At 34.8% G+C, this 20,360-nt stretch overlaps 1 protein-coding gene across 2 annotated transcripts in view; it reads left to right on the top strand.

Moving 5' to 3' along the window:
• Positions 1–20,360, top strand: part of dgkb.L (diacylglycerol kinase beta L homeolog) — a 264,430-nt gene that overhangs the window by 113,714 nt on the left and 130,356 nt on the right. For both annotated transcript variants that reach the window (XM_018266819.2, XM_041565918.1), the window contains 2 exons: positions 534–694; positions 16,058–16,122. In XM_018266819.2, coding sequence (XP_018122308.1) covers positions 534–694; positions 16,058–16,122 — 226 coding nt within the window. The remainder of the gene's footprint in view (positions 1–533; positions 695–16,057; positions 16,123–20,360) is intronic.

The following is a 20,360-nucleotide window of genomic DNA, read 5'->3' as shown; positions in this document are numbered from 1 at the left end:
ACAAATAAAAACAAATTTTCTCTAAAACCACGAATACCATGAAAGTAATTAAAAGTTCTGAATATAGAAAGTACGAAAGAAAAAAAACTCTGAATGATGCCATAAAGAATATGAAAACCTCTAAAACCCTCTAATAATTTCTCTACAAAATCCAAAAACCTCTAAAAGTCAGAATGGCTAAAAAAAGGGGACAAATGGTCCAATAGGATCAGCATAGCTCCCATTGACTTCTACAGTGTATGACCTCAACTTTTACTTGGTGAAGTTTTGCATTGGTTTACACTTATATATCTTGAATATATCTTTATTAGTTTTAGAGAAATGAAACGCCGATGGGCCCCTGTGTGTTTTATCTTAATAGAAAAAATCTCTAAAATTAGACAAATTGTAATTTTGAGAAACCTGTTGAATTTTAGTTTCTTGTATAATTATTAAAAGGGAATTGTGAATTTAGAAAACATCAAATGCATTTTATGTACTCTCATATATGGAGAGGATACACAGTTGATTTTTATATGTTTATTTCTGTTTAGGCTATGAGGGAGAGAATCTCATGAAGGTTTTGAAAGATATTGAGAATGCCACAGTAGTTCAACTCGATAGATGGAAGATTGATGTTATTCCAAATGATAAGGATGAAAAAGGAGACCCAGTGCCTTACAGCATCGTAAACAATTACTTTTCAATTGGAGTGGTGAGATTACAATACATTACAATATGCTTGTTTGATGTGAGATTGTTGTGGCTTTTGAGTTATATTAGTGATTACTAACAAAACACACTATAGTCTACTAAAAATTAATTTGCAGTTAATAAAACATTAATTCAACTGGGTAATATAAGTGACAAATAAAAACAAAAACTATGATACTAAATTATGATTGTTATCTTTTGATTTTGGACATCTCTGTATAGACAGGATTCTTAACCTATGGGTCGTGATCTATAAATAAGTCTCAATGGTTCCTTTAAATACAGAAATAGTTCCTTCCACAATGGACAATAGTGGTTAAAAAAGTGCATAATTCATGTAAATCAGATTTCTGGGTCACAAGGCTGCCTATTACATTTTATCCAGGCCCCCTTCAAAATTGAGAAAAAAGTAAAAAGGTAAAAAAAAAAAGGAACTGCAAAACATGACACATATTACAATTATCAACACTTGTTATGAGCTACAACATAAAAATGCAGGCAATATCATGAATTACCAGTCCTGCATAAATGTAATTTACTAGGGTAGGGTGCATAGCACAAGCAAAATAGGAGCAGATCACCATGTTTTTTCACACCCTGCTCTGCACTCTTCTAAAATGCTGCATTTCTTGCATTTATCAGTAAATTCATTGGGTATAATATAGGCAGATGTGCCTCACATAACGGTAGTACAATGAAGTAGTGATGGGCGAATAAATTCGGCAGGCCTTGATTTGCAGCAAATTTCTTCCACCCACGAATAAATTTGTGAAACAATTCCGTCACGTCAAAAAGAAATTGTTGCATGTCAAAAACATTCGGACGTCCATTGGCTTTAATGCATTTGGACAAAATAGTCACGTGTATAAAAATAAGCGATCACTTCAAAATTGTCGTGCGTCAAAATTATTTTGACACCCATTGACTTCAATGCATTCCTCAAATTTTTTCGCCGTTTTGTGAATTATTTGGCAAAGCGAAATAGGACAGATTCACCCATCACTACAATAAAAGTGTTCTTGCAACTGCATGTAAAATGCAGTGCTCGTATAAAGTTGTAAACAGAGCAAAAATGCCCACTTCACAATGTCATATTCCATATTAAACAGTTATTACATTATGAATTTTAATTGTGCATTGCATTTTACCCAACTGAAGGGCTATTGATAACTTGGTTGATGTAATTGCTGTATTTTATATTGCTCCAAATGTATAATGGTGTTTTTTTTTTTAATATTGTTGAGCTTTCAATGCCAAATAGTATTATGTTCAAACATTAGAAAGGACAGTAATGTCACTGGGTCCTTCATGAACAAAACAGCAGCTGTATTTTATATGTTGCAGCTAATAAGCCTACTTTTATATAGTGAATAAAGTACCCCCTCTTGTAAAATATAAGGATATTATAAGTTACCGAGGAGTTTCCTGACCATATAAAAAAACAAGGCCGAAGGCCGAATGCTTTTATAAAGGTCATGGAACTCCGAGGTAACTTCTAATATCCTGATATTTTGCAACTGGGGGTAGTTTATTTATTATAATACACAAGTTTCAGTGAGTCATGTGACAGAAATGACATCAGAACTCACCGTTTATAAGTGATGGCATTAGAACTCACCGTTTATAAGGATATCATTTACAAGATATTCATGACTTTTGTGTATCATAAGACTATATATTCCATAAATATAGCTGCCTAACTCACTTCCAAATATGTGAACTAAATGCTTTCTCTCATGTACCGGTTGACCTGAAATATATCTTTTTTATTTAATAAACTGCATTCTTCTTCTAAACCTTTTTTTGTTTTTCCACAATAATTATCTTTTATATTCTATTCACCTGGGGGCCCATTTACTTAGCTTGAGTGAAGGAATAGAGGAAAAAAACGTTGAATTTCAAATGGTTTTTTTGGCTACTTCGACCATCGAATGGGCTACTTCGACTAGAACGATTCAAACTAAAAATTGTTTGACTATTCGACCATTCGATAGTGGAAGTACTGTATCTTTAAGAAAAAACTTCGACCCCTAAAAGCTAACAAAGTCAATGTTAGCCTATGGGGAAGGTCCCCATAGGCTTTGGTAGCTTTTTTGGTCGAACAAAAATCGTTAGATCGATGGAATAAAATCCTTTGAATCGAATGATTCGAAGGATTTAATCGTTCAATTGAAACAATTTTACGTTCAATCGTTCGATGGAACGAATAGTGCTAAATCCTTCGACTTCGAAGTCGAAAGATTTAACTTCGACAGTCGAATATCGAGGGTTAATTAACCCTCGATATTCAACCTTAAGTAAATTTGCCCCCTGATGTTCTCAATATGTTACCCCGGCATATCAAAAATGTACTTCATACAACTTTTTAATGAAATAAAATTGCTAATGATAATCCCATTCCAAATGTCTATTTTATATTTAGAGCATCTTGGTTGCAATCTGTGAACTAAAACTGGAGGCTGGTAAGAATAGCTCTTACCTGTCTGGAAATTTGATGAAAGTTATCTTAAGACCTTCTATATGGTTCATATGTTGCAAATACATGAGTAATAATAATGCCTCCTTTAGCACATATTAAAGTGTCATATGCAAAAGCAGACCTTAAGGTCTCATTTGCACTGGAGAATAATTTTCAAAGGTTATATGAAGAATGTGACCCAGTTCCTTACCTCAGATCATTGTCATATTTTATCTTAATAGAAATAGGATAAATGCCAATTATATATCAAAAATATTTTTAGATTCACACTTTGTACTTTGTCTTGCTATGTAGATTACAACCTGTAGTTTAAAGCATACTTAACATTTAACTAAAAACTGTGGTAAGGAAATGCATAAAAGACTTCTCTTTGTTCATATCTTATTAGAAAGAAATATGGGTAGTGACACATTTCTTTTGCTAACTGCCAGCTGTAAAGTAGGCCACAGTGAATAGATTTATTCCTACATAAATGTGCATCTATCTTTCAAAAATTCAGAAATCAGTGGAAAATAATACTTTGCTTCAGGAATATTAAATATTTAATGGCTTTATTTTGTCAAACCTAAAGTTGATGTATTATTTACTCTACAGGAATAAGCAGGTCTAGCATAATAAATATTGTGTAAAGCACGTTTTTTGGTACCCTAGCATATATATGTATATATATCTCTAGGTAATAAACTATTATATTAAGGGGCAGATTTATCAAGGGTCGAAGTCAAAATTCAAAATTTCAAATTAGAATTTTCAAGTTTATTTTAGTGAAATTTGACTAGGGAATTGTTCAAATTTAATATGAGTTTTTTAAAAAATTTGAATTCGATTTTCAAAATGTATCATGTACTGGCACTTTAAGAATTCAAATTAGATTATTCGCAACCTTGAACCTGCCAAATTGCTGTTTTAGCCTATCGGGGACATCATATGATTAATTTGGAGCTGTTTGCAGCCTTTCTGAAAATTTTTCGAAAAAAAACCTCAAATCGAATCCGATTCAAATTTGTTTAGAATTCGATTCAAGTTTGTGGGTCAATCCCATTCACCAGAGTTTGAAATTTTTTTCATTTTTTGAAGAATTTCGATTGGTCATATTTTATTTGAATTTAGAGTTCATGGGAGTTCATGGGAGTTTTTACAAACTCCCATGAACTCTAAGGGGCATATTTATCAAGGGTCGAATTTCAAATTGAAAAAACTTTGAAATTCAAAAAGACCAACTGAAATTAAGGCAAAGGTTTTTTTTGGTCAAATAGGTCCGTATTCGATCGAATAGGTCTGTATTCAAATCGTACGAATCAAAGTAAAATCGCATTCGATCAAATTCTAATTGAAGTTTTTCCCCAAAAAAAACTATTTAAAGTCCACCAATTGACTCCAAATAGGTTCTAGGAGGTCCCCCGTAGGCTACAACAGCAATTCGGCAGGTTTTAGATGACAAATAGGGATGGGCGAATTTTTCTGCCTTGTTTCGCCTCGGAAATGACGCTTATAGACTTGTATGTTGATGCGCATCAAAAAAATTCTGCCACGCATCAAAATCTTTTTGTCGCCCATAGACTTTGGCGTTGGCGACATTTCGCCGGCGCCTAATTTTTGACGAAGCGAAACCGGTCAAATTCACCCATCCCTAATGACGGATGGTTGAAGTCTAATTTTTAAACAGACAGTACTTTATGACTACTAGTTGACTTGTGCTTTCATATTTGCTGAAATCAATCATGGCTCATTAATTCAACACTAAAACAATTGCACAACATATTATGGTGTTCTTAAAGCTCTTATTAACACTTACAGTATGTCTATGTGCAATGCAAATGTGCCCTTTCCAGTCATGCTGAAATATAATGGTTTGTTGGTTCAGCTCAACTCTTGTCTTTGAACTTCAGATTCAAAAACACTTCAGCTCATTACTTATACATGGAAACCCGAAAGTTCAATAACAGAAATGATTATAAAGTGTAACTGGTACAGATATATATATATATATATATATATATATATATATATATATAGTATGGTTCCTTACAAAAATTACCAAACTGTAGTTTATATAGTGAATAAATGACCCCCATTGTAAAATATAAGGATATTATATATATAAGATAGATAGATAGATAGATAGATAGATAGATAGATAGACCACAAAAGATAGATAGATATAGACAGATAGATAGATGATAGATAGATAGATAGATAGATAGATAGATAGATAGATAGATAGAGCGATAGATAGATGATAGATAGATAGATAGATAGATAGATAGATAGATAGATAGATAGATAGATAGATAGATCAATAGATAGATAGATAGATAGATAGATAGATAGATAGATAGATAGATAGATAGATAGATAGATGGATGGATAGATGGATGGATAGACTTTTAATACTGTACCCCCACGTTTATGTATAAGGCTATTAAAAGTCACCAAGGAGAACTATATAAATGTATGAGACATTTATAAAAAATTATTCTTTTTGGTTGTGCCTTCATCTGTCTTCTTTACTTTTAATACATATATATATATATTCAAATAAACATGCTGTACCCCTGTAATTAATAAGGTTGTCACCAAAGAGTTTTGTGATCAAGGTAAAATCCTGCACAACTCTTTTAAACAGATGCCCTCTAAATTCCTGCAAGCTTCAGTATTAACTTTCTCTTTCCACCTTCTATCTTTCCCCAGCCAGCACTGTTGCCATTATGTACCTTCACTGTCATGCACAAATCCCAAAACCATCCAGTCTCATCTCCTGCTATTTTACACATTTCATTATCCACACTGGTGTCCAGTATCTTGGACATACAACCAACTTCCCCCAAGCTTCTGCCATATCAACACCCAGCTCCTTGCCGAATCTCATGTCCAATGACTGGGCCTCACCCACTGAACTTTGCCCTGCAATGATATCTTAAACGAGCTCTAGTTTGTTCATGGTATGGTATACTTAATGTAGAAGGAAGAACAAAAGGGAGCACTTCTCCTCGCTCACCTGCACGTGTAATTCAGAAAACCTGTGTGCTTGCACGCAGAAAGCCCCCGGTCCAGGCCAAAACCACATGGAAACAGAACAGAAGTTGCGGAGCATGTCGGCAGCTGAATCATAAAATCTTCATTTATTGTAGATTATTAGTGATGGGCGAATTTATTCGCCAGGCGCGAATTCGCGGCGAATTTGCGCGTTTCGCCGCCAGCGAATAAATTCGCGAAACGCCCGCGAAAATTCGCGGCAAAAATTTGCCGGTGTCAAAACTGGCGCCGGCATCGAAGAAACGGGCGCCGGCGTCAAAAACGGGCGCCGGCATCAAAAACGAGACGCTGGCGCCGTTTCGCTAATTTTTCGCCGTTCGCGAATTCCCCGAATTTTTCGGCGAAACGGCGCAAATTCGCCCATCACTATAGATTATTAAAAACATGAACATAAGTATCATAATAATAATGACATGTACCTCTACGCTTGACGCGTTTTGTGGCGTCTCGCCACTTCCTCAGAAGCATAAGGTGTGCCAACCCCCAAACCATAATTCAAAAATTACAAAGCATACAAAAATATAAAAAATTGTATATTTATTTTTGTATGCTTTGTAATTTTTGAATTATGGTTTTAACTGCGTAAGTGTTATCTAACATTACGTATATATCGCACTCTGTTAGAGTAATAGTAACCCCTATACTAATATGCCTGACAGCCTAATTTCGCTACATTTTAACACAGAGATCTGGCAAACATTATGTAACTAATAACAAACATTGTATGATATATATATAATAAGAAACATTGTATACTAAATATACATATATAGTAGCTGCTTTTAACATGCCTTAATTATGTAATACCTCTTTCTAAGTTTAAACAGGGTTTATACATCACTTAATGTGATCGATACCAATTTATCTTTGTATAAAATCCTTTTCTGGGGTTAATGGTTTTATGGGTGTGTCCCTATGGGTGTGGTTTTGTGTGGTTGTGGTGCTATATTAACTGGTGTGGGGGTTGGCACACCTTATGCTTCTGAGGAAGTGACGAGACGCCACGAAACGCGTCAAGCGTAGGGGTACATGTCATTATTATTATGATACTTTTGTTCATGTTTCTAAAAATCTACAATAAATGAAGATTTTATGATTCAGCTGCCGACATGCTCCACAACTTCTGTTCTGTTTGCATGGTGTACACTACTGCAAATTCCCTTGCACTTTTTTTCCAAAAAAAATATAAATATCACATGTATCATTAATCGAATAGAGTGTAAATAGAATAGCACAGTATTGTAAAATATTAACAGCCAAAGCTATCTGGAAAGTATCTCTAGGACAGGACAAAAAACAGGCTAGGTTTATGTTCCTGTAGTTTCATATGAATTGTATACAGCTGTGGCATGTCATTGGTTCTCTATTGATGAAAATAAGCAAACAAGTTTGTGTCAGAAATAGTATGGCATGACAAGTACAGTTCTCAGAAAATACCTTTTTTGGAAACTTTCTCTGTAGGAAAAGTAGTAGGTTATTCTGTTTTATACAGCACTGAATGGGACACATTTATACTGTTTGTTTTGATTTGTCACTCTGTAATGAGCTCATTTCTATGATGAAAAACGTACATGCAAGAGAACAATATTGAATGAGCAGTAAGGTTATATTTGTCAATGCCGGTATTCCCCCCCTCGAGTGAATATTCTAGTGGGAGAGCTTAAGCACTTGATGTGTCAAAAAGACCAGAGTCAAGTCATAAATTCGTCCTGCCCTTCTGAAAATGAAAGAGGTTGTTTGACTTTAAATCAGCTTTTAGTATGATGTACTGTAGACTTTATTATTGTAAAAAAAATTGCCATTAGTGTGTTTTTTTTTTTAAATATAGAAATAATTTGTTCAACTTGGACTATGAGCTATCTCCCATAACCCTGTATTCCCTCACTTGCTAAAAAGCCATCCAACTCCTTCTTAAAGCTATCTACTGTATCAGCCTGTACAACTGATTCAGGGAGAGAATTCCACATCTTCACAGCTCTCACTGTAAAAAACCCTTTCCAAATATTTTGATGGAACTTCCTTTCTTCTAATTCAAATCGGTGCCCTTGTGTCAGCTGGAAGTACCTACTATTAAATAAAGCATTAGAAATGAGAGCATTATTATAAGCATCCCTTATATAAAAATAAAAATAACAATAACGTTACAGCCAATCTTTATTTGGTTGCTTCAGTCACTTGAAATTCATCATGAAGCCTTCATGTAAAAGCCCCTTAGAAAGCCAACTTCATGTGGGGGATTTTTCCTTAATAATCAATTACTACTGAATCTAATGAGACATTCAACCCACTTTTGATTTGAGCAACACATATTACATCACTCTTGATAGGGATTTGTTAATAACCCCTTAATGACCTTAGAAGAAATCCCTCCTATCCTAAATGTGAAAGTTCCTTTCATTTGGTATTACTGAATGAAAAAGCATCACGTTTACATAGGAGCAGTAACTCACAGCAACCAATACAATGTTTGCTTTTAAATAGGTGACCAGAAAATACTTGGTTCTGATTGGTTGCTATTAGTTACTGCTCCTGGGCAAACTTAGTGCTTTTTATTACATATGGGAATTTATATATATGCCATATTACAGAAGTTATACTCAAACAGATCAAGTCTATTTCCTTTCTTTTTTTTTACCCTTACCAAATTTACAAATACATACTCAGCTGGGCTCTGTATTTATGAAGATGATTTTTATTTCTGACTGAAATTGACATCATTTACATGATGCAGTTTTTAATACTTGATCAAACCAAAAATATTCCATATTTTAAACCAGTGCTGTTCAACTGGCGCCCCCCCATGTGTGGTCCCCCAAATGGACTATTATCTGCTGTGTCTGCTTACCATATGTAAATTTTAAAAGTTATCAATACAGAGATTAACTGGCCCCTGCATTGTTTAAACCTCAAATTCACACTGTAATCCCCTGTATTGTTCACACATATAACCCACACCCTGTATTCTTCCCACCTGAGACCCAGACTGAAACTGCCCACATAGTTCACCTGTTAATGCCTTATGCAAAATACTGATGGGGTCAGGGGCAATTTTGAAACAGCGGCCCAGATGCCAAAGTGTTCCATACTCTGCCTGCTTTTTGCCGCCCATTGCCGCTCTCTGCTGCCTGAGACAAGACTCTCACCTTGTCTCATGGCAGGAGCGGCCCTGGATGGGACACCAGCACTGTGTCACTGTATATAGTACATCTAAGAGTGGTCCTGATAGGTTTCCCTGTCTCCTGCGCTGTTCTGTCTGTCCTGTATTTCCTGTGTGTGCCATACTCTGCCTGCCCTATGCTCTCTGTGTATTTTATACTCTGCCTGCCCTATGCTCCCTTTGTGTGCCAAACTCTGCCTGCCCTTTGCTCCCTGTGTGTATGCCATACTCTGCCTGCACTATGCTCCCTGGGTAGGGATGTAGCGAACTGCCGATTTGGTGTTCGCGAACGCCGTTCGCGAACACCGGCAAAAAATGTGAACGTTCGCGAACAGTTCGCGAACTTCGAACACCCGCTAAAATCGTTCGATTCGAACGATCGAAGGATTTTAATCGTTCGATCGAACGATTTTCATTCGAATCGAACGATCGAAGCATTCGATCGAATGCTTTTCATTCGATCGAATGCTTACAATCGTTCGAACGAATGGAAATCGGGTGAAATGGGTGTGTCATACTCTACCTGCCCTATGTTCCTTGTGTGTGCCATGCTGCTACTCTGCCTTTGTGTGCCCTAGTCTGCCTACCCTATGCTCCCTGTGTGTGATATACTCTGCCTGTGTGTGCCCTGCTCTGCCTTTGGAACATAAGTCTGATAGGGTTTGTTCACATTTGAAAATTGTTGTTAGGGGCCCCTAAGGTGTTTAATTATGTGCTGGGGGGTGCTGTGTTATGCACAGGGAAGGAGGAGGCATATGGATTTAAGGGTATGTCTTAATATGACAACTTTTTTCACAGATGAGTGATAAATGATATCCCTGCAGTGAGCACCAACCATTTGGTTTTTTGGTGTGCCACCACCATTAATGTGGACATGGTCTTGTGGTAACAGGGGTGTGGTTTAAAGTGTTTGGGGTTTAAAAACAGGGCATAGTTAACATTGGATTCCATTATCCATTATCAGCCCTCCACCATGTAGGCCAGAACAGTAGCGTAACTAGAGGGGGACGGCCTTTGTGCGTGACACGCAGCCGGCCCCTGCCCCCCTCCGTACCGCCCGCATTTTCAGTGGCACGCGGGCTGCCGGGGGGCCCTGAGGGGGTGCAGGCCCTGGCCCGCTCCTACCCCCTGCTCCCCCGGTAGTTCCGCCACTGGCCCAGAAAAATGATGGCTCTCGCTACCACAGCAGTTGGACAGCACTGTTCTAAATTAAAAACTGGGATTAAGTTGTAATATAGAAATGTCTTCAGTTTCATTGATGTTTTTTATCTTGAATGCTGACATTAAATATTATGGCAAAACAGACTATATAAAAATTGTAATTATGTTCTGTCATAAATATTATAAATAATACAAATCGATATATAATGCAAACTTAAACTTTATACAATGAAATGACAGCAAAGTACTGTTAAATACTGGAATGAAACTAATTGCCATGGCTTGAATCACAGAAATAGAAGGAAAAGTAATGTCTTCTTACATAATTATTATTATACCTAATGTAAATGGGAATATGTAAGTTTCACATTAGGTCTTACGATCGAAATATATTGCAGGGGAAAATTTTAAACCATTCAGACATTGTTAGAATATGGAATAATAAAGCGTAGATACTGATACCACCTTAATCACTCTGTGTTATTAAAAATGAATGGAAAATCATTAATAGCATCTCTTCTACAGTGTACAGTATGTCATCCTATTCGCTGTCTATGACAAGTTTGTCTGTTCTCAGATACTAATTATGCATAGGATTATTGAATATCATATGAAGTAATGTAGTCCCATTACTGATTAAGGCCATTTTGTAGTTTGAATATAAAGACCTGTACTTAGATAAGAGCTACTTCCAAATATATTTCCCTATTATTAGTCACTATGCATTGCAGTCTGTACATTCTGTATTTTGCCATTTCTGTCTCAAGTAAGAGCAATTATTGTTTCTTTTTATTATAAAGCATCCTTTATATGTCATTTCCAAATACACAAAAAGTTATAAATCTACAATACTGCAAAAAACAGTGCATTCCAACTAGTCATAACTTGTCTCAAAATGGATACAGAAATATTCTGCTGATTTATGATGTGTGTTTCATATCAATTTACTCACAATTTGCATCAATTTATATCTTGATTCAACCAGAAACAATTTAAATATAGTTATTCAAATAGTGACCTATTTGCATGGCTCTGATCTCATGGAATAATAGAAAAGTTTACTCAAGACAGGTGTTCATTCCAGGACAACCTTGCATCCATACACCTTGTACTTGCCATTGCGTCCCTGATGCAGCAAATCAGACAAAACTGATGGTTTAGTGAAAGGCACAAGTATAGAGGAGTATGCATTGGTGTATATCATTTAATGAATAAAACTTAGAGGGACCCAACTTTTATTGCAATTTTTCACTTTACATCATACCATGGATTAGCAAATTAGTCCTATAAAGTTCACTGTGCCCATCTTTTTTTGACACTGCCTATCCCTTATCCCTAGAGGCTCATTTATCAACATTATCCTTTTAGCAGTTTTAGAGGTTTTTGAAACCACAACTAAACTAATTTTCTTTAAAATCACAAATACCATTTCATTTAATCAAATATTTGAATAAAAAAACAGGAATATAAAAAATGATGAACAATGGACATAAAAATCTAAAAACCTCTAACACTTCTAAAAATTAGAGTTTTTTTGGACAATTTTATAAGTTTTGTGTTAAAGTTTTTGTGGTTTTCACAATTTATAAATCTCAATTTTTTTGTTTTTTTAGAGATAAAAAAATATAGATTTATAGAGAAAATTTTGATTTGTGAAAAAACAAAAATCTGAATGTTAATAGGTCCTTTATAGTCCTTAAGATTTAGTATGTATTCTTGTTTTGCCTCTTACAGACTTTATAGCATGACAAGGATTTATAAAAATGTGGGTTGATTTTTCAACCCCTTCAGTCAACTTCTTTTTCCCATCTTAGCAAATGCTTGACCCATTCTAAGGAGACAATTTACTAAGACTCAGTTTTTTCTGGCTAAAATCCATGAAAATCTCAAAAAAAAAGTTAATGGGAGCTGCACTGATCCTTTTGGACCATTTAAAATCAATTCAGGCATTGGGAGGTTTTCTCATATTTGTTTCTATAGGAATTTCCTGAAAATAGTTTTTTGGATCATTCAGTGCTTTTTTTCATTTGTGCTTTTTAAATTCAGATCTTTTAATACATTTCATGACATTTGTAGTTTTAAAGAAAGTGAGCTTACTCATGGTTTCAAAAACCTCTAAAACCACTAAAATGAGACTTTTGATAAATAGGCCTCCACCTGCCTGACCCCTAAAGAATTATTTTTGAGGAATCAAAAGTTTCTCAGTAGTAAATATTACATAATGTAAGAAATTTCTCTCATCATCTTTGGGAAACAGCATATAGCAGGACATTTTGGTCTTAGTTGTATTCTCAAGCAGAACTATTGGATGATTTCCATACCATAACACTGGAAATATAGAGCTTAATACATGCTTCATTTCTTGCCTTAGTAAACTTATAGTATAAGACAGCAAGATTCTATTCTTCTGAATGAAAAGTGATTGGGAATTTTGATCCCTGTGATCGCTTAGTGGACAGCGGTGATCTAACCATCCCTTCGGACTTTTCCCTTAAAGTTATTTAACTTTATTTATTTTCATACCTTATTATAAGAATAAGAATTTAAAATCTTTTGAAAGGGATATACAGTTTATTGTGGTCACTACATAATTATTTATATCTAATTCAATGTACACTGATAAAAATACATTCTGATTTTTGCATCTGCATATTTGTTTTATGCATGGTTGTTAAATATGGATTACTTAATGGCAATTACAGTTCCAAATCTGGGCAGGCTGTCTGAGCTGGATTTGACTGTCTGCACCTTTGTATTAAACAGAACCTTTGCTTTAGCCTTGTAATTAAAAGTAATCCTGCAGTGGAGCTAACAAATGGGTTACTACTGATATGCTTATCTCTTGCAGGGTTAAATGAATTGTTTCAGTGGCAACCAACTACTATTATTCATATCTGACTCACACAGCCTCCCTAGCTTTGGAACTGATTAGGGATCTTAAAGAGGCACATTTACCAAAGTTCAAATTTTGAATTCATGTGAGTTTTTAAAAATTCCCCTAATCTCTCATAAATTCAAAATTCAACCAATTGAAACTTATTAATAAAATTACATTTTTTAAACTTGAATGAATGGAATTGAATTCAAATCGAATTTGATTCAAATTTTAAAAACTTGAATGTCAAGAAGGCTGCAAAAAACTCCCATTGACTTAAACAGCAATTCAGCAGGTTTTAGGGGGCGAATAGTCAAATTTGAGAGAGTATGATAAATCTCGAAAAATCTAATTTGAAATTCTAAAAAACTCGAATTGAATTTGAAAAACTCCCTAGTTAAATTTGACAGTTTTGACCATTAATAAAATCTGAAAATTCGAATTTCTAATTTAAATTTTTAATTTGACCCTTGATAAATCTGCCAGAATTGTTGTGTGTGTGTGTTGAAGCACTAATATGTAGTAAACATGAATAAGATAAATATATAGGCACTAAATTGGAACATTACAGCAGAAGCACTAAAATATAATCAATTTGTGCCTGTATCATTGCTATTTATTTAAGTTGCTTGCACCTAAACACAGTCCTAGAATTCTGCATAGTTGCCAATATATCTGGCCTGCCTCTTCTGATGAATTGTGCACATGGGAGCCTAGTGCTGCTGGGAGCCTCAATTTAGTGCCACTCTGGTGGTGATTTAAGGGTACTTCACTAAAAAAATTGGGAAACCAAGGGAAAATTAGCAAAATTGCAAAAATACATTGAAGCCAAAGGGCGTTTGTGGGTTCACTAAAGAATTCAGGAAACCAAGGGAAAATTTGCAAAAACTATTTGAAAACATATTGAAGTCAATAAGAGTTTTTTAGGAGTGACTATTCAAACAAATACATTGAATTAAATGGAAGTTTTCTTTTTTGCATATAATAAATTGGGTGGCAAAATGCTACTTTGAATCCATGCCTGGTTAAAAATTATACTTATCACTACAGGGTACCCACAGGAGGTTACTTTGGTTACGGCAACAAACTTGCTGCCAAAGAATTAGTGCTCTGAGCATTGGTGAAGTGATGCAATCCCCACTCTAAAAATGTTTGCCACACAATACTATTCTTTTTGACACCATTAAGCTTGTTGTCAAGTTATGCTGAGAAAAAACCCTGCATTGTGGGAGAAAAACACGGCAGTTGGCACCTGAAAATTGCAGTTTGTAAACTGCACTGTGTTTATAGATGTCTTTTATGTACTTTGAATGTAAAAATAAGTACAAGATAAATCTCTTTTGATTTCTCACAATTTTGTCAGTGAATAAAGTTCCTTTAAAGGTACAATTTAAAAAAAAAAAAAAAAATATATATATATATATATATATATATATATATATATATATATATATATATATATACACAAACATGTGTGAGTTTTAAAGCTCATCTATCCAATTATGTCAGTAGCCTTGTAATGAGCTATAGTGGCCATGGCCACTGACAGTTGTCATGGTAAATCTACCATGACAAATAAAAAAAACTATTTTTTAAAAGTACATTTACCTGTATAGTTCATCTCTTTACTCATCTTTACGTTGGTTATTTTTTTCACCTAAATTCATCTTCTTACATATTATGGTATCTCATCTTAGTTTTTTCACAACATAGATTTACAACTTCACAGTTTCGGCTCAAAATAAAAAATTATCTTCATTTAATTTGTGAGACTAAGCTTCCTATAATTCTACCATTAATACAGTTCTGTGGACGGGCTGTGTTCACATTGTAGTCGTCCTTAATAATCCATGTAATTTGCTCGCAAATCTCTAGCGCAAAATGCTTCCTGTTTCCGAGACAATGTATTAATAACAAATAATGCATGAATGAAAAACTTCCTTTGTCTAGCAAGATATTACTGCATAGGGAATAGTAATATGGATTCTTAGTTGCAGTTGATGGTGATGCTATTGTATGAATATTTTCATGCTATTTGTCATAAGTATAAGTGTTTCACTTCAGCAAAGGACAATGATAATTACTGCAAAGTAATTACATGGTTTAATGGAATATTCTTCAGTTAATGCATGACAATGGATTTACACACACATAAGCACAAGTATATGTGACACTCACTAAGTAAGAAGCACATGGTGCCAGCCCTAAGATTGGCTAGAAGGTTTCTCTTATTCTCAACAAAGTACATATTGTAACATAATACTATAACATACAAATTAGTTGTTTATATATTAATGTTGGAACATTATAAAAGTCATAAGTGGAATAAAAATACGCAATATTTCACATTTTTGCAATGTAATAGTGTTTGTTAAAGAGGTCCTACATTGCAAATTCTAATTGCAGATATTATTTCTTTTAAAATGATTTTTTTCCACAAATGATACTCGTATTCTTTCTGATAGACAATGACTTTGAGTTTGTGTTTTCTGAAAAGGCAACTTCCAAGCAATTAAATGGACCTAATATCAATTGAAAGTTGCTTGAAATTAATAAGTTTACTTTTCAAAAAGCTTAAGTTATGTTTTTGTGGAGTTCCCCTTTAATTATCAATAAGAATTTAAATGATATAATAATTTAATTTTACTTTTTGCAGGATGCATCCATTGCACATAGATTTCATCTGATGAGAGAAAAACATCCAGAAAAATTCAACAGTCGGTAAGAATGCAGAACGTGTTTTTATATTTTAGTGTGGGGTAAAACAATGGTTGGATGTGTAATCGTAGGTCGGGTGCTGCAGCACATTTATAGAACAAGAGATATGAATTTATTTTATTCAAGCAAACTTTGAGACAACCATTGTATCATAGTTGCATAGTTACAAGTTTCTTGGGGGGGGGGATTTTAGGTTTGCAAGATTTAAAGGTTCATACAAAACAGCATAATAACATGAATCATGTCCAATTCCTATTTTGGCTGTTATTATTATGTTGTTGCTTTTCTTTTATATACTAAGCATAAAATAAGACCACAATTCCCAACTAAACATACTGCCTGACTGTTTAATGGCGATAAGTGAACCAGCTTTGTTTCACAACTCAGTTTGCGTTAAACAAATTAGAGATATCCAAATTACAGAAAGATCCCTTATCTGGAAAACTCGAGGTAACCAGCATTCTGCATAACAGGTCCCATATCTGTATAATTTACATATCAGTTTGTCAAGCCAACCTGGAATTCAGGACTGTATCAGGAAAAATATGACAGTTGGGTTCTGTAGCCAAGAATTGACACAAACTCTAAATCTGGTAGACATATATAATAAATTATTAAAATACAATTATGTATTAGCTATTTAATATAAGCTCATGGTTGTAAAAATATCTCAGGACTAAGAATTAGGTATTTCTTTTTATTTAAATTTGTTTCCATTTTTGGAATAAAAGTTATTTTTTCTCCGATATAAACTGGAACAAAAAGATAAACCAACAGGATATTTTTGCAGAGATAAATTAACAGATTTTTAAAAAAGATGTAATTTCTTTTTTAAAATCTAAGGGGTCCATTTATCAACAACAAAAATGTTATTTAAGATGTTTTAGAAGTTTCAGAAACCAAAAATAAACACATTTCTCTAAAATGGCAAGTCATTTATTGAAACAGCCTAATGTGAAAAGCACAAATGAATAAAAAGGAGGAACTAATCAAAATACTGATATGTATACCTCATAATCCTCAAATTTTTCTTGCGATTACAAACTAAAAAACTTCTAAACACTTAAAGAAAGACTTTAGAAATTGAAATGGACAAATCCTATTGACATGGAGAAGTCAAAGTTTTGTATTAGTGTCTAATTCTTTTTGTGGTTTAAAGTAATTTGTATATGCCATGATTTTTAGCATTAACAATTTTGATTCCTGAAAACAAATAAAAATAGTAAATCAGACCCTTAGGGGGTTATTTACTAAACCCCGAATGCAAAAATCAGTTGGTGTCCTCTTGTCATCTTTATAGTTTAATGCGCCATCTATTCATCATTTCAGTTGAAAATCACTCCACTCTTTCGAGTTAATTAATCTTCCACCCAGAAATGTGATTGGTTTAAGGAAAATACAAAGGTGCAAATTTACTAAAGGGCGAAGTGACTAACGCGGGTGAAAATTCGCCAGTGTGACGTCATTTCTGTACTTCGTCATTTTACTAATGGTCACTTGTGTAACTTCGCTAGCGAAGGAGATAGACTCTAGCGGTACTTCGATCCCTAACGTCTGACGAATTTGCGCTCTGGCGAATGGACATAACTACGCAAATTAACTAAGATGCAGATTTTACTGAACATTACCTCTTGCACCAGACTTGCCTTCACCACCTCAGACCATGAAATTTTTTTCCAAAGAACGCTGGTGTCTTTTCCTTTTTCAGGGTTATAGGCTGCAAAAGAGCGTAATTTTTTTTTAGGGTAACCGGCTTCCCCCCTACATTTCCTAACACATGGCACATAAACTATACACTGGGCTCATGTGTAGGGCAATATGACAACTTTATTTTATTTTACTAAGGTTTCCCGGACTTGTATAATGTAATGTATTTGCTGCAACATATACGTTTATTCAACTTTAACTTCCTGCTGTATGCAAATTAGGCAACGCTAGCGCAACTTTGCTTCGCTTGTTGCCGTAACGCTAGCGCAACTTCACCAGCGTTCAGCGCCCTGGAAGCAACTTCGGATTTTATTGAATTAGCATTGTCCTGGCGAATCTACGCCTGCCAAATTGTTGCACTATGAGCGAAGCCGTCGCTGGCGAATTTTCGGAGGTTAGTGAATTTGCCCCAAATAAGTAAAAAATAGTATATAAAAGTAAGATATTGGTAATGAATAATATATTAGCCCTTGAATTCTGCAATTAGAATACTGTTCTATTTTCTTAAAACCTGTATGGGTCACAAATGCCAGACTAAGTACATGCATTATTAATACACATAAATACATTTCATGTGAAGTCATCAAAATAGTTTTTCTCCCTGTTTTGCCAAGAGAATTGCTTTGTAGCAGCTTAATGTATTTGCTATAGTTAACTATTTGAACAAACTTTATTAATGGATTTTTTCTGTTGAATCAGCATGTAAGTACGTTAATGCAGAGATATGAAATTAATTCAATATATATGTGGCAATTTCTTTTTACCCAAAAATTAACAGTAAAAAGCACATTTCATAATCTATTCTGCAGGTCAGTATGATAATAGTTTAATTGGATTTAGAGGAAGTGACAAAACATATATGGAGGAATGTAATAAAAGTTGCAAAGAGCAAAACAATTTGCACAAATAAAATTAAAATTCGCATTTCGCAATGTAATACTCATCTTTAAACTGTTATTACATTGCGAATTTTCATTCACTTTTAAGAAGTGCTTGAAGGTGTCGTAATCTTTTGGAGCAAACGTAACAACTTTTTCAGTAAGAAATGTTATTACATTCACTGCGCAGTGGCGCAAACCATAAAATTCGCAAACCTTCTTCCACTGTCAGAAGTGGTCACTAAACAGTTTCTGTGTTCGCAAAAGCTATATTAGATTCGCACAAAGGAAAATTTGTTGGCACAGAGGCATAACTTTTCGCTTTGCAAATATTTTTTCCGTTACCGACTATTATTACATTCCCCCAATACTGTATAACATATTGAAATAAATACATACACATACATACACATACATACACATACATACACATACATACACATACATACACATACATACACATACATACACAGGAAAAATAGTTCGAATTTCGTATGGTCGAATATGGCTGCTTCGACCATCGAATGGGCTACTTCGACCTTCGACTACGACCATCGAATCGAACGATTTGAACTAAAAATCGTTCAACTACTCGACCATTCGATAGTCGAAGTACTGTCTCTTTAAAAAATTCTTCGAACCCCTAGTTCGCCACCTAAAACCTACCGAGGCCCATGTTAGCCTATGGGGAAGGTCCCCATAGGCTTCCCAACAATTTTCTAATTGAAGGATAATCCTTCAATCGATGGATTAAAATCCTTCGAATCGTTCGATTCAAAGGATTTAATTGTTAGATCGAACGATTATTACTTTGATCGTTCAATTGTAGGAATAGCGGTAAATCCTTCGACTTCGATATTCGAAGGATTTTACTTCGACGGTCGAATATTGAGGGTTAATTAACCCTCAATATTCGACCCTAGGTAAATGTGCCCCGAGGTGTGTAAAGTGGCAATTCCCCATATCTTTTTACCCAAGATGCTTTTCCCACAATTCCAATTTAATTGCTACTGCAGTGGGGTGTCCTGCATCTCCTTGCATCAAAATGCACAACATGATACATGTGTTTTATGTGAATTTTGCAAAGTTGCATTGGATGTTGTCATTTCTGGCATTTGGTTTCAAAATCAAGTCTGTGCATGATTCTTTAGGCACAAGTATACACCTATTGATCTATCCTGTTATGAGAACCCTAGAGCTATGGCTACCTTTAAGCTGGTGGAAGCTCTATGGTTCTCCTGCAACAAAAGGCGCACTTGTGCTTGATTTAGAACAGGAGGGGTGGTGTACAAACTGGTGCTGTAGGGCAGTACATGGTTGCAAGTACTTTTAAGAAATGGAGAACCCTAAAGGATTTATTTACTATTGCAGTCACTCATAAATAGATGCTGTCACTGAGTATATTAACACCATTAAAACCCCACTTTGCAATTCCCTATAGTTGCACCAATGCATCCATCAATAGTGATGGGCGAATTTATTCGGCAGGTGCAAATTCGCTGCGATTTCCCGCGATTCGCCGCCGGCGAATAAATTCACGAAACCGTCATGAAAATTTGCTGGCGTCAAAATATAATGGACGCCAGCGTAAAAAAAACGGATGCCGGCCTCAAAAATGGATGCCGGCGTCAAAAACGAGATGTCGGTGCCGTTCTG

This window comes from Xenopus laevis, chromosome 6L, assembly GCF_017654675.1.
Source record: "Xenopus laevis strain J_2021 chromosome 6L, Xenopus_laevis_v10.1, whole genome shotgun sequence".
Taxonomy (NCBI): domain Eukaryota; kingdom Metazoa; phylum Chordata; class Amphibia; order Anura; family Pipidae; genus Xenopus; species Xenopus laevis.
The sequence above is the reverse complement of the archived record's forward strand: the minus strand, read 5'-3'. Positions and strand labels throughout refer to the sequence as shown.